The sequence below is a fragment of the Oncorhynchus nerka genome, linkage group LG7 (genome assembly GCF_034236695.1).
Source record: "Oncorhynchus nerka isolate Pitt River linkage group LG7, Oner_Uvic_2.0, whole genome shotgun sequence".
Taxonomy (NCBI): Eukaryota; Metazoa; Chordata; class Actinopteri; order Salmoniformes; family Salmonidae; genus Oncorhynchus; species Oncorhynchus nerka.
In genome coordinates, this window is record NC_088402.1 from 27,551,566 (window position 1) to 27,573,610 (window position 22,045).

The 22,045-nt window shown below is 45.4% G+C and overlaps 2 protein-coding genes across 4 annotated transcripts in view; both read left to right on the forward strand.

Annotated features, from left to right (window-relative positions):
* LOC115131403 (lysophosphatidylcholine acyltransferase 1-like) overlaps positions 1 to 2,568 on the forward strand; it is a 35,962-nt gene extending 33,394 nt beyond the window's left edge. For all 3 annotated transcript variants that reach the window (XM_065020374.1, XM_065020375.1, XM_065020376.1), the window contains 3 exons: positions 171 to 269; positions 461 to 602; positions 872 to 2,568. In XM_065020374.1, the coding sequence (XP_064876446.1) occupies positions 171 to 269; positions 461 to 602; positions 872 to 1,050 (420 nt within the window). In that variant the 3' untranslated portion in view covers positions 1,051 to 2,568. The remainder of the gene's footprint in view (positions 1 to 170; positions 270 to 460; positions 603 to 871) is intronic.
* Positions 2,569 to 3,093: 525 nt separating this feature from the next.
* LOC115131404 (large proline-rich protein BAG6-like) lies at positions 3,094 to 21,884 on the forward strand. The gene is given in 25 exon segments (XM_029663112.2): positions 3,094 to 3,560; positions 3,758 to 3,848; positions 4,035 to 4,152; positions 4,678 to 4,886; positions 5,082 to 5,153; positions 7,418 to 7,540; positions 7,633 to 7,829; positions 7,982 to 8,111; positions 8,405 to 8,611; positions 8,823 to 8,838; positions 8,841 to 9,071; positions 9,345 to 9,404; positions 10,830 to 11,152; positions 11,352 to 11,472; positions 11,592 to 11,950; positions 12,566 to 12,848; positions 14,263 to 14,432; positions 14,596 to 14,649; positions 14,731 to 14,833; positions 14,993 to 15,117; positions 15,377 to 15,565; positions 15,795 to 16,007; positions 16,180 to 16,287; positions 16,609 to 16,755; positions 20,693 to 21,884. Coding segments are annotated over 24 exon segments (3,738 nt in total). The 5' UTR covers positions 3,094 to 3,560; positions 3,758 to 3,767; the 3' UTR covers positions 20,792 to 21,884.
* Positions 21,885 to 22,045: the final 161 nt, after the last annotated feature.

Consider the following 22,045-nt stretch of genomic DNA (forward strand, 5'->3'; position numbering starts at 1 on the left):
TCTCCCTCTCCCTTTACTCTCTCTCTCTCCTTACTCCTCCCTCCCTCCTCCCTCCCTCCTCTTTCTCTCTCTCCCTCCCTCCTCCCTACTCCTCCCTCCCTCCTCTCTCTCCCTTTCTCTCCCTCTTTCTCTCTCTCCCTTACTCCCTCCCTCTCTCTCTCCCTCTGAAGCATGGAGATGGTCAGATAGACATCAGGGAGTATGTGATAGCCCTGTCTGTGGCATGTCAACCCTCTAAAGCCATGGACACCCTCAGGCTGGCCTTTGGGGTGAGTGACAGGCAATGAAGCTTTATAACAGTTCCTATGAAGCACTATATAAGAACCCAATGTCTGCTCTTTGAAAGCATTATAACATCTGTCTGCTCTTATAAGGCATTTATAATAGAAATGCCTAGAAAATATATAAAACGTCTGCTATATAAAACGTTTTAACTGTCCTCTGTCCTGACCCTGGTCAGATGTACGAGGCAAAGGAGGACAGGGCGATCGTGGAAAAGGATCTGGCATCCATTTTGAGAACGGCGTTGGGAGTAGCAGAGGTCGACGTCACAGAGTTGTTCTCAGCAATCGACACACTTGACGCAGGGAAGATCACACACGGTGATATCACACACTAACGCCCTTTCTTGCACTAACGTTTGCACTCGTCTTTTCTTACTAGCATTGACTTTGTTGATAGTTGATTTATTGAGGAAAACGTTTCACTTGCTGTGATTGTGAAATGTGGTTGTTTCACCTCGCTATTTTAAGTTGAATGCACTAACTGTAAATCACTCTGGTTAAGAGCGTCCAACTAACGGGATCACGGCCAACACTAATTACAATCTCTCTTTCACTCTGTCCTTCTCTCTCTCTATATCCATCTGTAGAAGACTTCTGTCGGTTTGTGGAGCAGCACCCAGACTTTGCTCAGGAGTACCTCCTCTCCTCCAGGACAACCCTCTCTACCCCCCACACAGCCCCCCTGGTCAATGGCTTCAGTGTGGCCCATTACGACATGGAGGAGCAGACCTGCAGCCTCCCTGGACAAAAGAGGAAAGAAGACTGACTAAAATGGATCTATCTTCTGCCTATCACAGAGAGAGGAGGGGAATGGAGGGAGGAGGGAAATGATGGCGGGATAGAAGGACGATCGGGAGGTCCTGGGCCTCTATCAAACAAATCTGTCTTCGACAGTTACTGTATCTTCTGTGTTACTGTGGCCCGCATGTTCTACCAGAGAGGAGGAGGGAGGGAGCGAGGGATAGGATATATTGAGATAAGAAGGGGTGGATAGACAGAGGGAGAGAGAAGTAAGAAACTATTAGGTGGATAGAGATTGAGACTGTGAAAGGGAGAGATGGAGGGAAGGAAGGGTTGGGTATGTGGAAGTAGAGTAGAGGGAGAGATTTGGTTAGTGAGAGAATATGATGGAGGGTGGAGACAATCTGTTCCTCCGGACACCATCTCACACCAATACTCCCATCTCTGGTTTTGTCTGCTACTGTTTTCAAGGACTTTGTATGCTTTCTGGTTTCCAACATGAGTTTAAGGACCTGGACACCTCAGAAGGTCTTCTGAGTTCATCAAACACTTTGGCTATTTATTTTCAAAAGGGTTTTACTTTTCTCTTATGTACAGTATAGGTATTTATTTGTCTTTCCTTTTTATCATAATGACAATGAAATGCACACTCTGGTAAGATGATTCATATTTTTTTTCAAGATGAGTTTTATCAGGTGATTAAGCACCAAACTGAGCTGAGCTTAATCACTGCCGTTCATAACGAGACTGACTGAGATCAATTGGATCGAGCTGAAACTAAGCATCTCACTGCCTTGTAGACCATAGCAGCTCACAAGACAAACTGTTAAAATGGGTGAATATGGGACCAAACTTAGACTTCTTATTTTTAAACCACGTTCACATTGAGCTCCTTGTTGCCTTTTAAATAGTTTTAAACGTGTTAATGGTTTTAAATGTTGCTTGAGTGAAACATCCCACAGCTTAAGGGTATTTATTTTCATAGGCATAAACACTGGTGTCTCAAACATGAACATTTGTTGTTTTCCCTTTTCTTATTGGATGAACAGAGAAACAGAGTTGGGTTCCATCTCAAATGACACCATATTCCCTAAAGAGTGCATATTTAGCTCTGGTCAAAAGTAGTGCACTATATGGGGAATAGGATGACATTCAGATCCTTACCTCCCTTTTTTTTTATTGCCTTTCTCATATCACTCTGGAATGAAGTTGACCTTACACAAATATATAGGATCAGCCCACCCTGCTGAAATCCTAACATTAACCATTATGCAGGGGGCCATCATAAAACTGATCTGTGATCAGTTCTGACTTTATGATAAACCATCAATCTGTTCTGGCTTTTTGTACTGGTTGATTTTGTTTTGGGAATTCTCTGCAGTTTGACTTTAAATCGACACCTTTTGTATGTTGTACATTTGTGGTATCTACATCTTTGAATGTTTGAATATTCATTTTGTAAGAAAGTGAATTGTAAATTATGAATACCTATGCAGTGCTCATCCCTGCCTTTTATGTTGAATTAAATCATGACATTTCTACAGCTGCGGCGTTATTCTTTATTGCCACTAGTGGGAGCTGTGGAAACATACATATTCAGTTTATTAGATGGTGACTATTCTATCTATGCCTTTGGCAAGGATGATTGGAAAAATTACATATAATATATATTATCCATCTTCGTAGTTAATGGTGACTTTCACTCTCCGCCAACCACCCTACATCTGGACTAATTTCAGAACACAGAAAAGGTGAAAGCAATGTCTGGAATTTCTCAACTGTCCAGTTATTTCCAATCGAGTGCATATGGCCTCTTGTGTTCCCTCTCCTCTCACACCCTCTTTGCACAAGCTGAACATTGTGTCATGAAGGTAAAGTTAACACTGTGCCCATTAACACACACCAACCATCCTGGCTTCAGCTAAAAATAGGCAGGATTAAGCTCAAGCTGAGATGAGAAAGAGGTGAGGGATGAATAGAGGGAACACTGTGCTCCAAATCTAATTCCCAAGGGCCAGAGGAAGGAAGTAAGGGTCTTGGAGAGATAGAAATAACATTAGGAGCGAGAGCATACAGTAGAGTACACAAGTACATTAGAAACACTGATGTTAAACTGCATCAGTAAATTGATAATTGGTCAATTTTGTTTAACTGTACCCAGTTATTACTCTCACACTCAGATTCACACTAAAACAAACAGGCATTTAAAATGGACGCTTGCATTTTGTGCGTCATATGGGTCCTTGCCCGAATAGGTGGTGTCGCACTTTTTTTTAGCAACTATTGAACGGAAAATGAACTTTAAATATTTGAAGAATAGACAAAGTACCCAATTGCTCATGTAATACCATTGCAATTTCACCGACAGTGTATTCCGTTGGATGCAGAGAAAGTAACGGAATTGCCTTGCTTTGACATTGAACGAAGACAAAGAAGTTCCTCTGGGAGGTTAGCTGGCTTCCTGATCATTTCGTTTGGATTAGCTGGCTAGCAAGCTAACAACAACCCTGATTCAAGTGAAATTACCCAAAACAGGTACAGTACTATTAACGATCTGGGAACCAATCGACTTTGTAGCGTGGGGGGTCACATACACATATTTAGCAGATGTTATTGCGGGTGTAGCGAAATGCTTCTTGAACGTTTTCCGTAATGAATACACCCCATTTGTCTTCAGGGGTGAACATTTTCTGGGAGAAAACACATTTGTTGACTATTTCTCTGTGCTCTAGCAGAGAAACCATGGAGGAGTCAGCAAGCACCATAGAGGTCACTGTGAAGACCCTGGACTCCCAGAGCAGGAGCTACACTGTCCGTAGGGAGGTAGGCTGTGACTTCCTGTTGTTGTTGTTGTTGTCTGCTTTTGTCTTAATCTGAAATCCAACTGAACATATCAGTTTAGATTCCAGGCTACTCCTATGTGGCCTATATATTGTACACTTATGAGTGGGAAATATATTTATTCAGCTCTGTACTAGCAATGCACTGAGCCTCCAACCTCTCCCTCAGTTGACAGTGAAGGAGTTCAAAGAACACATAGCTGCATCAGTGGAGATCCCAGTGGACAAGCAGAGACTAATCTACCAGGGCAGAGTGCTGCAGGATGAGAGGACACTGAACGAATACAGTGAGTAAAAAAGCCAGCAACTATTCTATTCTATTCAAAGGACACAGTAAGTAATATACTGCATACATAGTCTCTGATCTGTTGTAAAACAGCAAAACAGTTAACATTGCTGGACATCTTGTGTTATTGAGAATGTACATGAGAACACCTTGCTCCAGTAACCCCAGGACTTCTCTTCTCTCCCCGTCTTTTCTCCTTTCCTCTTCTCTGCTCTCCTCTCTCCTTCTCTGTCCTCCACTCTGCTTCACTGTCCTCCACTCTGCTTCACTGTCCTCCACTCTGCTTCACTGTCCTCCACTCTGCTTCACTGTCCTCCACTCTGCTTCTCTGTCCTCCACTCTGCTTCTCTGTCCTCCACTCTGCTTCACTCTGCTTCTCTGTCCTCCACTCTGCTTCACTGTCCTCCACTCTGCTTCACTGTCCTGTCATCCTCTGCTCTTGTTCTCTGTCCTCTCTCCTTCTCTGTCCCCCACTCTCATTCTCTCTCCTCCACTCTCATTCTCTCCTCCTATGGCCTCCTCTCAGATGTGGCTGGTAAGGTGATCCACCTGGTGGAGCGTGCTCCTCCTCAGACCTCCCAGTCTGGCGGTGGGGGAGGAGGAGTGTCCTCAGGGGGAACAGAGGGAGGTGCCACCTCCTCCCAGGGAGGCCCCCAGGACCGCAACGGGAACAGCTACGTCATGCTGGGAACCTTTAACCTGCCCGTCAACATCATGGACCCTCAGCAGATACAGGTGAGTCAAGGTTGTGTGTTGGTGTGCACTGTGCAGCTGTTTCATAGTCTTTATTCAGAAAAAATATTGAGCGCCTAAAAATGTATTGAATCAAACAGTTTTAATCGGTACCAAATGTGTCTGTAGGATTTGTTGAACATCGAGTGTATTAACAATGAAGTAATACAAGTGTAATAACTGTGGTTTCCTTGGAAGATGCAAGTGCAGCAGATGATGGCAGGAGTGGGAGAAGCAGGAAGGAATACCAGAGTCAGCACCAGCACTCGAGTAAGTCTTCCTTATTACTGTCATATACATTGCCTTTGGAAAGTTTTTAGACCCCTTGAATCTTTCCACATTTTGTTACATTACAGCCTTATTCTAAAATGGATTATATAAATAAAAATCATCAGCAATCTACGCATAATACCCCATAACGATGAAGCAAAAACAGGTTTTTAGAAACGTTTGCAAATTTATTAACCATAAAACAGATACCTTATTTACATAAGTATTCAGAGACTCGAAATTGAACTCTGGTTCATCCTGTTTTCATTGATCATCCTTGAGATGTTTCTACATCTTGATTGCGGTCCACCTCTGGTAAATTCAATTGATTGGACATGATTTGGAAAGGCACACATCTGTCTATATAAGGTCCCACAGTGGACAGTACATGTCAGAGCATAAACCAAGCCTTGAGATCGAAGGAATTGTCCGTAGAGCTCCGAGACAGGATTCAAGGCACAGATCAGGGGAAAAGTACCAAAAAATGTCTGCAGCATTGAAGGTCCCCAAGAACACAGTGGCCTCCATCACTCTGGAAGAAGTTTGGAACCACCAAGACCCTTCCTAGAGCTGGCTGCCCAGCCAAACTGAGCAATCGGGTGGGAAGGGCCTTGGTCAGGGAGGTGACCAAGAACCCGATGGTCACTCTGACAGAGCTCCAGAGTTCCTCTGTGGAGATGGGAGAACCTTCCAGAAGGACAACCATCTCTGCAGCACTCCACCAATTAGGCCTTTGTGGTAGAGTGGCCAAATGGAAGCCACTCCTCAGTAAAAGGCACTTGACAGCCCGCTTGGAGTTTGCCAAAGGGCACCTAAAGGACTCTCAGACCATGAGAAACAAGATTCTCTGGCCTGATGAAACCAAGATGGAACTCTTTGACCTAAATGGCAAGCATCATGTCTGGAGGAAACCTGGCACCATCCCTACAGTGAAGCATAGTGGTGGCAGCATCATGAGGGGATGATTTTCAGCGGCAGGGACTGGGAGACTAGTCAGGATCGAGGGAAAGATGAACGGAGAAATGTACAGAGAGATCCTTGATGAAAACCTGCTCCAGAGCGCTCAGGACCTCAGACTGGGGCGAAGGTTCACCTTCCAACAGGACAACGACCCTAAGCACACAGCCAAGACAACACAGGAGTGGCTTCGGGACAAGTCTCTGAATGTCCTTGAGTGGCCAAGCCCGGACTTGAACCCGATCGGAAAATCTCTGGAGAGACCTGAAAATATCTGTGCAGTGACACTTCCCATCCAACCTGACAGAGCTTGAGAGGATCTGGAGAGAGGCATCAGAGAATATCCCCAAATACAGGTGTGCCAAGCTTGTAGTGTCATACCCAAGAAGACTCGAGGCTGTAAGAGCTGCCAAAGGTGCTTCAACGAAGTACAGAGTAAATGGTCTGAAAACGTATGTAAATGTTATGTTTCATTTTTCATTTGTAATACATTTGCAAAAAAAAAGACCAGGGCATCTGATGCAACACTCCATCACTCTCCTTCTTGGTCAAATAGCCCCTACACAGCATGGAGGTTTGTTGGGTCATTGTCCTGTTGAAAAACAAATGATTGTCCCACTAAGTGTAAACCAGATGGGATGGTGTATCACTGCGGAATGCTATGGTAGCCATGCTGGTTAAGTGTGCCTTGAATGCTAAATAAATCACTAACAAAGCACCCCAAAACCATCACACCTCCTCCTCCATGGTTCACAGTGGGAACCACACATGCAGAGATCATCCGTTCATCTACTCTGTGTCTTACAAAGACACGGCGTTTGGAACCAAAAACCTAAAATTTGGACTAATCAGATCAAATGTTGAGCCTGTGATCGAACCCACAAATGCCGATGCTCCAGATACTCAACTAGTCTAAAGAAGGCCAGTTTTGTTGCTTCTTTAATCAGAACAACAGTGTTCAGCTGTGTTAACATAATTGCAAAAGGGTTTTCTAATGCTCAATTAGCCTTTTAAAATGATAAACTTGATTTAGCTAACACAATGTGCCATTGGAACACAGGAGTGATGGTTGCTGATAATGGGCCTCTTTACTGCTATGTAGATAGTCCATTAAAAATCTGCCGTTTCCAGCTACAATAGTCATTTACAACATTAACAATGCCTACACTGTATTTCTGATCAATTTGATGTTATTTAAATGGACAAAAGAATGTGATTATCTTTCAAAATCAAGGAATATGTGTATACATGGATATCTGTCTATTACATTACTATTAGGGTATGTTTATGATCTGTCTTGTTTGTAGAGCAATGGTTCAGTGGATGTGCATATCAACGTTGACCAATCAGTGCAGAGCGAGCCCAGGATGAGGCTGCAATTGGCTGAGAACTTGCTAAGGGATACCCAGTCTCTGATCCACAGACTGGAGGTACAGTAACAACTTGCATACTATGCTATGTTATGCTCTGCTATTATTCTATATTATACAGAAATTTTTAGACAACATGTTTGTGTTTGCAGGGTCAGCCCAGTGGTGTTCCATCTCAAGCCGAGCCGGAGACATCTCAGTCCACCTCCTCTTCCTCCTCCTCATCCTCTTCCGCTACAGCTGCCACTGCAGGAGCATGCCAGCCTATGGACACCTCCCCTCCTGCTCCACCACCTCCCCCTCCCACCTCCTCCAGCCAGACAGAGGGACCGCCCCACCCCGGGCCCAAGTAAGTGCTCGAGAGGGCACAGCGTAGTGTTTCAAATAGAATCAAAACGCATTCTCCTGTTTCTTTCCTACTGAACACATACCTCTCTCTCTCTCTCTCTCTCTCTCTCTCTCTCTCTCTCTCTCTCTCTGCTTCCTCCACTCCCTCCCCAGCCACCCCAGCCCAGCAGCGCTAGTGGAGGTGTTGTCAGAGGTGAGGAGGGTGGAGGAGAGGCTTCGTCCCTTCATAGAGAGAACTCACTCCATCCTTGGGGCTGCCACTTCAGCAGACTACAACAACAACGTAAACACTACAACTCCATTATATTCAGTTGCACAGCAACTACCTCTTCAACCCATGCAAAACATTATCACACTGTTTTTACTTCAAACTTAAACTCCTGTTACATATTCGTCCTTTAACTTCAATGGTGTCCATGAGAAGAAAAGTTACAACATAAACTGTGCCGCAGAGTTGAGTTAGTCTTCTTGAATAGGTCAGTCACAGTGCTGCTTGCATGAGTGAAATGGAGCCCCAAACAGACTTGAATAAACCACATGTGAATCAGTCACCACTTTGTTCATCTGTCTTCACAGACCCAGGAAAGAGAAGAGGACCAGCACGTTCTCAACCTGGTCGGGGAGTCTCTACGTCTCCTTGGCAACACCCTGGTTGCCCTTAGTGACCTACGTTGTAACCTGGCCACTCCTCCCCCCCGTCACCTCCACGTGGTTCGGCCCATGTCCCACTATGGCTCCCCCGTCCTGCTGCAGGGTGGTATGCCACACCACACCCCCATACCGGTAGGTCACTGTGTGGAGAGAGTCTTCCACATATACTCTCAGTCATTTTAGCACCAGGTTCTAAAACTAAACCTCACTGGTTGGTGGATTCAAATTCAAATCACCAGCCTTTCATACTTTTACCAGCATTTCGCTGTAGGTCTTTTCAAATTTAACTTTGTATATGCACACCATTTTCTTGGGACGTTACTAACTTGACTTGTGTCTTCAGATAAACCTTGGAAACCTGGGAACCTCGGAAATTTGGGAACCACAGTCACCATGACGTCCAATGGGAGGCATGCAGCCGAGGGCTGGGCCCAACCCTCTCAGGCTCCTGGCCAGTCAGAGGGCCAGGCCCCGCTTCCGCAGCCCAACGCAGCCAATCAGCAGCCAATTCAGGGCCAGGGGGCTCCGCATGTCATCAGAATCACCCACCAGACCATGGAGCCTGTGGTAATGATGCAGATGAACCTGGATGGTGAGGGAGGGGACACGTTTGTTATTTTCTCTCTCTCTTGCTCTTGGCTCATCTTGGAGTTGTCATGCCCTAACTGTGTCTTTCATGCGTACCAAATAATCAGTACATTAGATAATCATTCCAAACTGAAAGAGACCATAGTCATTGTTGATTTCCTATAGGAAACTTATAGGTGTGTCCGAGGAGAGCTGTAATGTAGCAAAGCTTGCATACCCAGTATACATATTCAGAGTTGTAAGGTAATGTCTTCTCGCTGGTTGGTCTCTCTCTTAGAATCTGGCAGCGGCCCTCAGGTCCAAGGACAACCGATCCCTATGGGTACTGGACAGCCTGGTGAGTGCTTTTGACTCCTACATCACACTATGTTCATTATGGTATATACACATTTACATTTACATTTAAGTCATTTAGCAGACGCTCTTATCCAGAGCGACTTACAAATTGGTGCGTTCACCTTAAGACATCCAGTGGAACAGCCACTTTACAATAGTGCATCTAAATATTTTAAGGGGGGTGAGAAGGATTACTTTATCCTATCCTAGGTATTCCTGAAAGAGGTGGGGTTTCAGGTGTCTCCGGAAGGTGGTGATTGACTCCGCTGTCCTGGCGTCGTGAGGGAGTTTGTTCCACCATTGGGGGGCCAGAGCAGCGAACAGTTTTGACTGGGCTGCGCAGGAACTGTACTTCCTCAGTGGTAAGGAGGCGAGCAGGCCAGAGGTGGATGAACGCAGTGCCCTTGTTTGGGTGTAGGGCCTGATCAGAGCCTGGAGGTACTGAGGTGCCGTTCCCCTCACAGCTCCGTAGGCAAGCACCATGGTCTTGTAGCGGATGCGAGCTTCAACTGGAAGCCAGTGGAGAGAGCGGAGGAGCGGGGTGACGTGAGAGAACTTGGGAAGGTTGAACACCAGACGGGCTGCGGCGTTCTGGATGAGTTGTAGGGGTTTAATGGCACAGGCAGGGAGCCCAGCCAACAGCGAGTTGCAGTAATCCAGACGGGAGATGACAAGTGCCTGGATTAGGACCTGCGCTGCTTCCTGTGTGAGGCAGGGTCGTACTCTGCGGATGTTGTAGAGCATGAACCTACAAGAACGGGCCACCGCCTTGATGTTAGTTGAGAACGACAGGGTGTTGTCCAGGATCACGCCAAGGTTCTTAGCGCTCTGGGAGGAGGACACAATGGAGTTGTCAACCGTGATGGCGAGATCATGGAATGGGCAGTCCTTCCCCGGGAGGAAGAGCAGCTCCGTCTTGCCGAGGTTCAGCTTGAGGTGGTGATCCGTCATCCACACTGATATGTCTGCCAGACATGCAGAGATGCGATTCGCCACCTGGTCATCAGAAGGGGGAAAGGAGAAGATTAATTGTGTGTCGTCTGCATAGCAATGATAGGAGAGACCATGTGAGGTTATGACAGAGCCAAGTGACTTGGTGTATAGCGAGAATAGGAGAGGGCCTAGAACAGAGCCCTGGGGGACGCCAGTGGTGAGAGCGCGTGGTGAGGAGACAGATTCTCGCCACGCCACCTGGTAGGAGCGACCTGTCAGGTAGGATGCAATCCAAGCGTGGGCCGCGCCGGAGATGCCCAATTCGGAGAGGGTGGAGAGGAGGATCTGATGGTTCACAGTATCGAAGGCAGCCGATAGGTCTAGAAGGATGAGATACACCAGACCCCTATACCACAGTCTCTGAACCACTAGTCCCTGGGATGTTGCTGACCGTTATATCAACTATTTATCTCTGTACTCTCTCAATCTGAAGGTGCTACTCCAGTCCAAATCGCAGGCCTTCCTCCAGAGTTCATGCAGGCCATCGTCCACCAGATCTCTCAGCAGGCTGCTGCCATGGCAACCGCTGCTGCCACAGGTCATCCCGGGCAACCAGGAGTAGGCATCCCCGGGACCACCCCCAGCTCTGACACCTCTGCCCCCCCTCACCCTCACGGGCCTCTGCCCCCTGGAGCCAGGGTGGTGATCACGCACCCCTCCTTCTCCCCCCACATCCCCCAGCCTGTGGGCACCAGGGGCACCACCATCAACCTCAGGGCTTCAGTGCCCCCTGCTGGTGGGCAACAGAACCTTCAGGTGAGGAGAGGGGCAGAGATGGAGAAGTCTGTGAGGAATGACTTTGGTCTCTTATGTCCTTGTGCTGTTGTACTTTGACAGGGGTGGCCAATCCTCCTGGAGAGCTACTGGTTTTGCAGACTTTTGTTCCGGCCCTGCTCTAACACACCTGATTCAACTAATCAACTGATGTCTTCGTCCATTTCTTCTCTTCTTCCAGGGCACACCTCTGGCTTCCTCTCCCCTAACTCAGATGATCAGTGGTCTGGTTGGACAACTACTGATGCCTGGACAACAGATGCCTGGACAACAGATGTTTGGACAGATGCCTGGACAGCAAGGTGAGTGATTGATTGATTGATTGGTTGATTTATTGATTATTATAATCAGTGAATGATGGGTTTTATTTTGTAGTGTTCAAAGAAAATGGACAATGAATCAGAAGTCTTCTTTTTCCCAGTTCCTCCAGGTGATCAGACATCCACCAGCTCCTCCTCAGCCTCCCACTCCTTCTCTTTTTCCACCTCCTCCTCTTCATCCTCTTCTGCCTCCTCCTCCTTCTCCTCCTCCAATCCCGTCCCTCCCCACCCCTCCTGTGGGGCGAACACATCTGGCCAGACCACCACCCACACCACCAACACCACTTCCATGGGCCAGCCACCGGAAGGGGTCGCCGAGGCCAACCTAGCCCAACTCCTGGGCTCCCTACTGGGTGGAGCTAGTGGGCCAGGAGCCCCTGGTTCTGGAGCTAACCCACACATCACTGTGACTGTACCAGGAGTCCCAGGGTTCTTCCAGGGAATGTCAGACTTCATCCAGGTGAGAGAGAAAATTATTGAACCGTATTGGTAACTCTTATAATCAATGTGAATGAAAAGTAACTCTTATAATTATGTAATTACTCTGTTATCACACTGTAATAGAAATTGAAGTAGTCCTAATTAGTAGTAGTCGTAATTAAATGAGTCCTAATTAGTAGATGCCTCAGCAATTAGGCAGAAGCCGCCGCAATTAGGCCGAAGTCGAAGCCGCCGCAATTAGGCCCGAAGTTGTCTGAATTTGTCGAAGTTGTCTGAATTTGTCGAAGTTGTCAGAGGTCGTCGGAAGTCGTCAAAATTGATAGAAGTCTGAATTAGTCGGAAGTTGCCTGAATGTGTCGAAGTTGTCTCAATTTGTAGAAGTTGTCTGAATTTGTCACAGTCATCGACATTTATAGAAGTCTGAATTAGTCGGAAGTTGTTGTAATTAGTAGAAGTTGTTGTAATTAGTCAAAGCTGTCGTCATTAGTCGAAGTTGTGGTCATTAGTCGAAAATTAGTCGAAAATTTGTAGATATATTGAAGGGAGATATATTGAAGTAAACTCTAGACAACTAGATGACTGTGCAACAAAGTGTCACCCAGTAGTTACCCAATAGTTCCTCTCCCATTTCTAGGCTAACCAACCCATCTTCTCCCGACCCTCACCCGTACCCCTACCCGGCCAGGAGCCTCCCCCTGGCCAAGGCACCCCTAACCCCCCCCACCAGGCGGCCCCTGGGGGTGGAGGGGACCCATCCCTGAGCCCAGAGTTATTTACAGGTATTGTCCAGGGGGTCCTCTCCACCATGATGGGGTCTCTGGGGGCTCCGCAGGGGAACGGGGAGAGCATCGCTCAGTTCATCCAGAGACTATCTCAGACCACCAACCTCTTCACACCTGGATCTGGAGACGCTGTCGGTGAGTCATTGACGAAAGTAAAAACCTTCTAACACTTAACTGTTGTCCTTGTCTTTCTTGCACTCATACACACACGTGTCTTTTCTTACTAGCACCAAAAAGATAGCGCCTATTTAGATGGATTTACTTGTAATAATGGGGAAATGTGGTTGCCTTACAATATGAGCATTCAACTTAAATAGGTAAGTGTTTCTGGTTAAATACACTTAGGTTGGAGGTTGGTTTACATACACTTAGGTTGGAGTCATTAAAACTAGTTTTTCAACCACTCGTTCTGTCTGTCTCCTAGAGATGAACATACTTTGGTGCGAAAAGTGCAAATCAATCCCAGAACAACAGCAAAGGACCTTGTGAAGATGCTGGAGGAAACAGGTGCAAAAGTATCTATATCCACAGTAAAACGAGTCCTATATCGACATAACCTGAAAGGCCGCTCAGCAAGGAAGAAGCCACTGCTCCAAAACCGGCATAAAAAAGCCAGACTACGGTTTGCAACTGCACATGGGGACAACGATCATACTTTTTGGAGAAATGTCCTCTGGTCTGATGAAACAAATATAGAACTGTTTAACAGGAATGACTGTCGTTATGTTTGGAGGAAAAAGGGGGAGGCTTGCTAGCCGAAGAACCCCATCCCAACCGTGAAGCACGGGGGTGGCAGCATCATGTTGTGGGGGTGCTTTGCTGCAGGAGGGACTGGTGCACTTCACAAAATAAATGGCATCATGAGGAAGGAAAATTTGTAGATATATTGAAGCAACATCTCAAGACATCAGTCATGAAGTTAAAGCTTGGTCGCAAATGGGTCTTCCCAAATGGACAATGACCCCAAGCATACTTCCAAAGTTGTGGCAAAATGGCTTAAGGACAACAAAGTCAAGGTATTGGAGTGCCATCACAAAGCCCTGACCTCAATCCTATAGAAGATTTGTGGGCAGAATTGAAAAAACGTGTGTGAACAAGGAGGCCTACAAACCTGACTCAGTTACACCAGCTCTGTCAGGAAGAATGGGCCAAAATTCACCCAACTTATTGTGGGCAGCTTGTGGAAGGCTACCTGAAATGTTTGACCCATGTTAAACCATTTAAAAGCAATGCTACCAAGTACTAATTGAGTGTCTGTAAACTTCTTACTCACTGGGAATGTGATGAAAGAAATAAAAGCTGAAATGAATCATTCTCTCTACTATTATTCTGACATTTCATATTCTTAAAATAAAGTGGTGATCCAAATTTTTTACTAGGATTAAATGTCAGGAATTGTGAAAAACTGAGATTAAGTGTGTTTGGCTAAGGTGTATGTAAACGTCCGACTGTAAATGTAAAAAAAATGATAGCGTTCTTGGAAAAGTGACAGAAGACCGAAGTGTCTTCGTTTTTGCTGAACATATTCTTTGACCTCATCTCTCTGCAGGGTTCTTTGGGGACCTGTTGTCCCTGGTGTGTCACAGTTTCTCCATGGTGGACATGGTGTTGTTACTCCATGGTAACGCCCAACCAATCAGCCGGATCCAGCCCCAGCTCACTGAATTCTTCAACCAGCACTACCTGCAGGGTCGAGAGCCTACTGACGCCAATATCAACGTGAGTATCTCTGCTCTACTGCCAGCTGCTGTTTTAATGAGAATCATGACATGAAATTGGCACAGTATCCTCTCCATTTGCAGTGAACTTTATTAAGGCCAATGTTTATGGCATCTCATCTCAAAAGATTAGAAACTGAAAGCACTATGTTCTGTCTTTTCAGGCAGCATCTGTGGACCTCATCAATGATCTGGAGGAGTACATAGCAGAGAGCTTTGTAAGTCTCCCACTCTGACTATTAAATTGTCACAATATGTTTAGAATATTGTAATAATACAGTACCCTGTCTCTCTCTCAGGCCACAGTGACTGTGAGAGAGGGCGTGGACATCATTCAAACCAACATCACTTTCCTTAGACAGCAGTTCACCCGCGTGGCCACACACATCCTACGTTGCACAGGTAAAACACTCAAACCCCTTGTGTAAAGCTTTTCTATACTGGATCCTACACATTGTTACCAAACTGGTTTACCGGACTACTGTCAACCCTAGTCTAGTACCTAACAGCAGCATGACTGTAAATCTGTTGCTGGTGTTGTGTGTCTCTACCTCTCTGCAGACCAAACGTTTGGTCACCGCCTGCTGCTGCTCTGCACCCAGGGTCTGTTTGAGTGTCTGGCTCTCAACCTTTACTGTCTCCGAGGGGAACAGAGAGCACTCACCCAAGTCATCAACCACCGCATCGTTAGTACACTCCTCCACTACTCTATCCACTCTAATATTTGATAGACTTTATTGAGTGTTTCCCAACCCGGTCCTCAGGACCCATAGCCGGTCAACAACATTTTCCCATTTCAGTACAAGCTAGTTGCTAAACTAGTCAATGAATGAATCAGTTGCATCCCATTGTATCTGGTAGGTTGTGGGTTGAGTCCTGGTATATCTGCTTGGTGTGTATGATGTAAAGATCTATACATGTTTTCTCTCTCCTCTATGTCCACAGAGGAGGATGTCAGCAGAGGTCAACCCCAGCCTGGTCAACTGGCTGACCAGTATGATGACCATGAGACTCCACGTCATCCTGGAGCACAACCCAGTCACTGAGGACCACATCCAGCACTATGTCATCCACACACGGAGAGCAGAGCCTGGGGCACAGGCTGGACAGCAGACAGACACACAGAGTGTGGAGGTGAGTGATTGTGTGTGTGTGTGTGTGTTTGTGGTCAGTCTTTCCAGGTGTTGTTATCTGAGGGTTATAAGGACACTGCATGCTTGGGTTCACCTAGAAAAACATCTGGTAATACCAGGAAATCAGCAAGGAACACAAAGTTCAGACAGCTTTGAGGACATGGTTATCTTTGTCTTCAGACAGTACAGCTAACCTTAGTTAACCTACTCTCCTCTCTCTACCTATCTAGATGGATGAAGGTCTGTCCCCGGCCCCGGCCACCACTGCAGAGGAGGCCATGGCTTCATCAGGGAACAGACAGGAGGTCGGAGCATATCCCGGGGTGACCGCCCCCTCGCAGAGAGCATCATCAGGGGAGACCAGAGGAGCTGTTGCCATGGCAGCAGGAGGAAGGGAGGAGTCTGGAGGAGACGTGGAGCCCTGGGCAGCTGCAGTGCCCCCTGTAAGGACATAGGACCTATGCTTTATTGTTTAGGGGTTAAGTGCCTTGCTCAAGGACACAATGGCTTCTAGGATACCTACAATTCCCCAGTCAGACATGGGATTTGATCTTGTGACTATTTGGTTACAGGCCCACCTGTTTAACCACTGAGCTGTGTGTTTGGGTTCATCAGGAGTGGGTTCCTATCATCAGACACGACATGCTGTCTCAGAGGAAGATGAAGGCTCAGCCCCCTCTCTCTGATGCATACCTCCACGGGATGCCTGCCAAGAGGAGGAAGGTGAGCTGTCCATCTGCTTAGGAACCTAATGTGCCATTGTAAATTATAATTATTTGTCATGAGGACGCTATGCCCATGAAGTAATACCGGGCCAAGGAATATTCTCAACAGAAAGTCTGTAGTCTGTATACCTGGTTATTCTAACAGTGTTTCTATAGGAATTGAGAGACAAACATTTTGATACGGAAGAGGGGAATTAGCGTTTATCATTGGACAATTTTGTGTAATAGCTCCCAATTTCAAAACATATTATTCTCCTGTTTCGTGCCTACTGAACACAGCTCTGGTTAGTGTTGACCTGTTGTTATCCCCCTCTCGCAGACCCACCAGGGTGAAGGCCCTCACCTGTCCCTGTCTGAGGCAGTGAGCCGGGCGGCCCGTGCAGCAGGAGTCAGACCTGTCACTACCCCAGATAGCCTCCAGGGAGAGCTAGAGGAGCCAGAGCTTCAGGAGGCCTACCAAGAACAGGTAAATCCAATCACATGTACAGTGCATTCGGAAAGTATTCAGACCCCTTGACTTTCCACATTTTCTTATGTTACCTTATTTTAAAATGTATTAAATTAGTTTTTTTTCTTCATCAATCTACACACAATACCCCATAATGGCAAAGCAAAATCTGAAGTATTCAGACCCTTTACTCAGTACTTTGTTGAAGCACCTTTGACAGTGATTACAGCCTTGAGTATTCTTGGGTATGAAGCTACAAGCTTGGCACACCTGTATTTGGGGAGTTTCTCCCATTCTTCTCTGCAGATCCTCTCGAGCTCTGTATGGTTGGATGGAGAGCGTCGCTGCACAGCTATTTTCATGTCTCTCCAGAGATGTTTGATCGGGTTCAAGTCTGGGCTCTGGCTGGGCAACTCAAGGACATTCAGATACTTGTCCCGAAGCCACTTCAGCATCGTCTTGGCTGTGTGCTTAGGGTCGTTGTCCTGTTGGAAGTTGAACCTTCGCTCCAGTCTGTTGTCCTGAGCGCTCTGGAGCAGGTTTTCATCAAGGATCTCTCTGTAGTTTTCTCTGTTCATCTTTGCCTCGATCCTGACTAGTCTCCCAGTCACTGCTTCTAAAAAACATGCTGCCACCACCATGCTTCACCGTAGGGATTAGAGGTCGGCCGATTAATTGGAATGGCCGATTAATTAGGGCCGATTTCAAGTTTTCATAACAATCGGAAATCTGTATTTTTTTACACCTTTATTTAACGAGGCAAGTCAGTTAAGAACACATTCTTACTTTCATTGACGGCCTAGGAACGGTGGGTTAACTGCCTTGTTCAGGGGCAGAGCGACAGATTTTTACTTTGTCAGCTCAGGGATTCAATCTTGCAACCTTACGGTTAACTAGTCCAACGCTCTAACCACCTGCCTCACTAGGAGCCTGCCTGTTACGCGAATGCAGTAAGAAGCCACGGTAAGTTGCTAGCTAGCATTAAACTTATCTTATAAAAATCAATCAATCATAATCACTAGTTACATGGTTGATGATATTACTAGTTTATCTAGCGTGTCCTGCGTTGCATATAATCGATGCGGTGCACATTCGCGAAAAAGGACTGTCGTTGCTCCAACATGTAACTAACCATAAACATCAATGTCTTTCTTAAAATCAATACACAGAAGTATATATTTTTAAACCTGCATATTTAGCTAAAAGAAATCCAGGTTAGCAGGCAATATTAACCAGTTGAAATTGTGTCACTTCTCTTGCGTTCATTGCACGCAGAGTCAGGGTATATGCAACAGTTTGGGCCGCCGGCTCGTTGCAAACTAATTTGCCAGAATTTTACGTAATTATGACATTACATTGAAGGTTGTACAATGTAACAGCAATATCTAGACTTAGTGATGCCACCTGTTAGATAAAATACAGAACGGTTCCGTATTTCATTGAAAGAATAAACATTTTATTTTCAAAATGATAGTTTCCGGATTTTACCATATTAATGACCTAAGGCTCGTATTTCTGTGTGTTATTATAATTAAGTCTATGATTTAATAAGAGCAGTATGACTAAGCGATGGTAGGCACCAGCAGGCTCATAAACATTCATTCAAACAGCACTTTCGTGCGTTTTGCCAGCAGCTCTTCGCAATGCTTCAAGCATTGAGCTGTTTATGACCTCAAGTCTATCAACTCCCGAGATTAGGCTGGTGTAACCGATGTTAAATGGCTAGCTAGTTAGCGGGGTGTGCGCTAATAGTGTTTCAAACGTCACGCGCTCTGAGACTTGGAGTGGTTCTTCCCCTTGCTCTGCATGAATAACGCTGCTTCGAGGGTGGCTGTTGTCAATGTTTTCCTGGTTCGAGCCCAGGTAGGAGCGAGGAGAGGGATGGAAGCTATACTGCTACACTGGCAATACTAAAGTGCCTATAAGAACATCCAATAGTCAACGGTATATGAAATACAAACCGTATAGAGAGAAATAGTCCTATAATTCCTATAATAACTACAACCTAAAACTTCTTACCTGGGAATATTGAAGACTCATGTTAAAAGGAACCACCAGCTTTCATATGTTCTGTCATGTTCTGAGCAAGGAACTTAAACGTTAGCTTTCTTACATGGCACATATTGCACTTTTACTTTCTTCTCCAACACTTTGTTTTTGCATTATTTAAACCAAATTGAACATGTTTCATTATTTATTTGAGGCTAAATTGATTTTTTAATTATTGTTATTATTAAGTTAAAATAAGTGTTCATTCAGTATTGTTGTAATTGTCATTATTACAACAACAACAAAAAAATCGGCCGATTAATCGGTAGTGGCGGTTTTTGGTCATCCAATAATCGGCATCGGCGTTAAAAAAATCATAATCGGTCGACCTCTAGTAGGGATGGTGCCAGGTTTCATCCAGACATGACGCTTGGCATTCAGACCAAAGAGTTCAATCTTGGTTTCATCAGACCAGAAAACCCTGTTTCTCATGGTCTGAGAGTCCTTTGGATACCTTTTGGCAAACTCCAAGTGGGCTGTCATGTGCCTTTTACTGAGGAGTGGATTCCGTCTGGCCACTCTACCATAAAGGCCTGATTGCTGGAGTGTTGCAGAGATGGTTGTCCTTCTGGCAGGTTCCATCTCCACAGAGGGATTCGAGATGGTCAGTGACCTGTTTGTTGACTTGGCTTTCGAAGACCTTAGGCAGGGCAGGATGGTAGGCAGGGCAGGATGGATATAGGTCTGTAACAGTTTGGGTCCAGGGTGTCTCCCCCTTTGAAGAGGGGGATGACTGCGGCAGTTTTCCAATCCTTGGGGATCTCAGACGATATGAAAGAGAGGTTGAACAGGCTGGTAATAGGGGTTGCGACAATGGTGGCGGATAGTTTCAGAAATAGAGGGTCCAGATTGTCAAGCCCGGCTGATTTGTACGGGTCCAGGTTTTGCAGCTCTTTCAGAACATCTGCTATCTGGATTTGGGTAAAGGAGAACCTGGAGAGGCTTGGGCGAGTAGCTGTTGGCCGAGGTTGGAGTAGCCAGGAGGAAGGCATGGCCAGCCGTTGAGAAATGCTTGTTGAAGTTTTCGATAATCATGGATTTATCGGTGGTGACCGTGTTACCTAGCCTCAGTGCAGTGGGCAGCTGGGAGGAGGTGCTCTTGTTCTCCATGGACTTTACAGTGTCCCAGAACTTTTTGGAGTTAGAGCTACAGGATGCAAATTTCTGCCTGAAGAAGCTGGCCTTGGCTTTCCTGACTGACTGCGTGTATTGGTTCCTGACTTCCCTGAACAGTTGCAAATCGCGGGGACTATTCGATGCTATTGCAGTCCGCCACAGGATGTTTTTGTGCTGTTCGAGGGCAGTCAGGTCTGGAGTGAACCAAGGGCTATATCTGTATTTGCTCTGACATGCACGGTCAACTGTGGGACCTTATATAGACAGGTGTGTGCCTTTCCAAATCATGTCCAATTAATGGAATTTACCATAGGTGGACTCCAATCAAGTTGTAGAAACATCTCAAGGATGATCAATGAAAACAGGATGCACCTGAGCTCAATCTCGAGTCTCATAACAAAGGGTCTGAATACTTATGTAAATAAGGTATTTCTGTTTTAAAGTGTTAATACATTTGTAAAAATTTATAAAATCTGTTTTTGCTTTGTCATTATGGGATATTGTGTGTAGATTGATGAAAATGTTTTATTTAATCAATTTTAGAGTAAGGCTGTAAAGTAACAAAATGTGGAAAAGTCAAGGGGTCTGAATACTTCCCGAATACACTGTACATTAGTAATAACCTCCAAGTATGGGCGGAACCACAGAAGCATTTCAAAAGTATATGAACCGGGCCTAAACCTAAAAAATGTTTGGCTCACTTTCACTCTGAAACAGCAGGGTGAACGAGACTTTAAAGCGTGGCAACGTGAGACTGACCAACCCTAACCTTGACTCCTATGTTTCTCAGGTGAGGAGTGACATCAAGGAGAGAGTGAGAGATGACCCAGAATTCAGCTCCCAGCGTTTCCCCAACACACACCGGGCATTTTCTCTAGACGACTCCTAAATATTATTGGTCCTCAGGCCTGTCAACCATTCCATCTAGTCAATCACAGTTTTCTCCCTGGATGACTCAAAATCTGATTGGTTGCCACACCTATCAATAACCCTATCTAGCCAATCACTCACAACCATGATGTATCCAGCACCATGCATCTCAACATCACATCCCAAATCATGTCAGCTCTATTCGTGAAATTTCTATCTTCAACATTCTGTAACACGCCCCAGATTCGATTCTGCAACATTCCCTGTGGGTCTGTCATGTCCAGTGAAGAAGAAAGAGAAAAGAAAACACAAGAGTCTTGACTTGCTTAAATCCTGCTTTCTCATTGAAATTACATGTATTTAAAACCGAGAAGAGCTTTACAACCGGTCTGTCATCTATCAATGGAAAATGTCAGTCTCTCTGTGGTATCTCCCCTAAAGCACCGCTTTCTCATTCCAACAAACTTGTTTCTAACCGGTTGTGGTCATCTGTATGTCTGGTTGTCCTTAAGGTTTTGCTGTAACTTGTAAATTAGCACAAATTGTACATTGTATTAAGAACGTGATGTAATAATATTCTAGTGATAATGCAACAGCTATTCCTTGTTAAGTAACGAAAACCTTCCGTAGGCTTTTGGGGGGCGGGCGTTTAGTTTGGTATCCTGACTAGAGATGAAAGAAGCACAGATTCTACATGTTGACTGGCCTGGTTAAACTAGACTGAACCGTGCGAACAAGTGAAACAGTGGTGAGTGCAACATTGTCTGGTGTAATCGTGCTACATCTTCACGTATTTACTTTCAGGATAGAGAGGATGGTAGAGGTTTAGGTGTTAGGGGTGATTGTCATGTCATCAGTGACATTTTGAGTTTAGCTATTTTAAAGTGACTGTGAATACGAGGCTCAATGGTGTTTTAGCCATAATTATGTTAAGTTGTAATAATAACTGCCATAATCAAGACCATGATAAAGATAAGTCTCGTTTTATGCCATTGTATTTCTTTCTAGGCGACCACGGCTATCATTTCTAGAACCTGACTGTTGTAAAAAGTTGAATGCTATGTAACCTGTGAACATTGCTTTAAAATAAATTGTCGATGTCGAAAAGCTAACTTTGTGAAATAAGGGATTTTTTAAATATATTTTTTTCAACAATTGATTGACTGACTGAGCCCTCGGCTCTTGCAGAAATGTAAATATGATTGAAGTTGTCAGATAAGTGTCTGGTGCGGTCCTTTTGAGGTGTTAAGGTGCTAATGTTGGGTAGGATGAT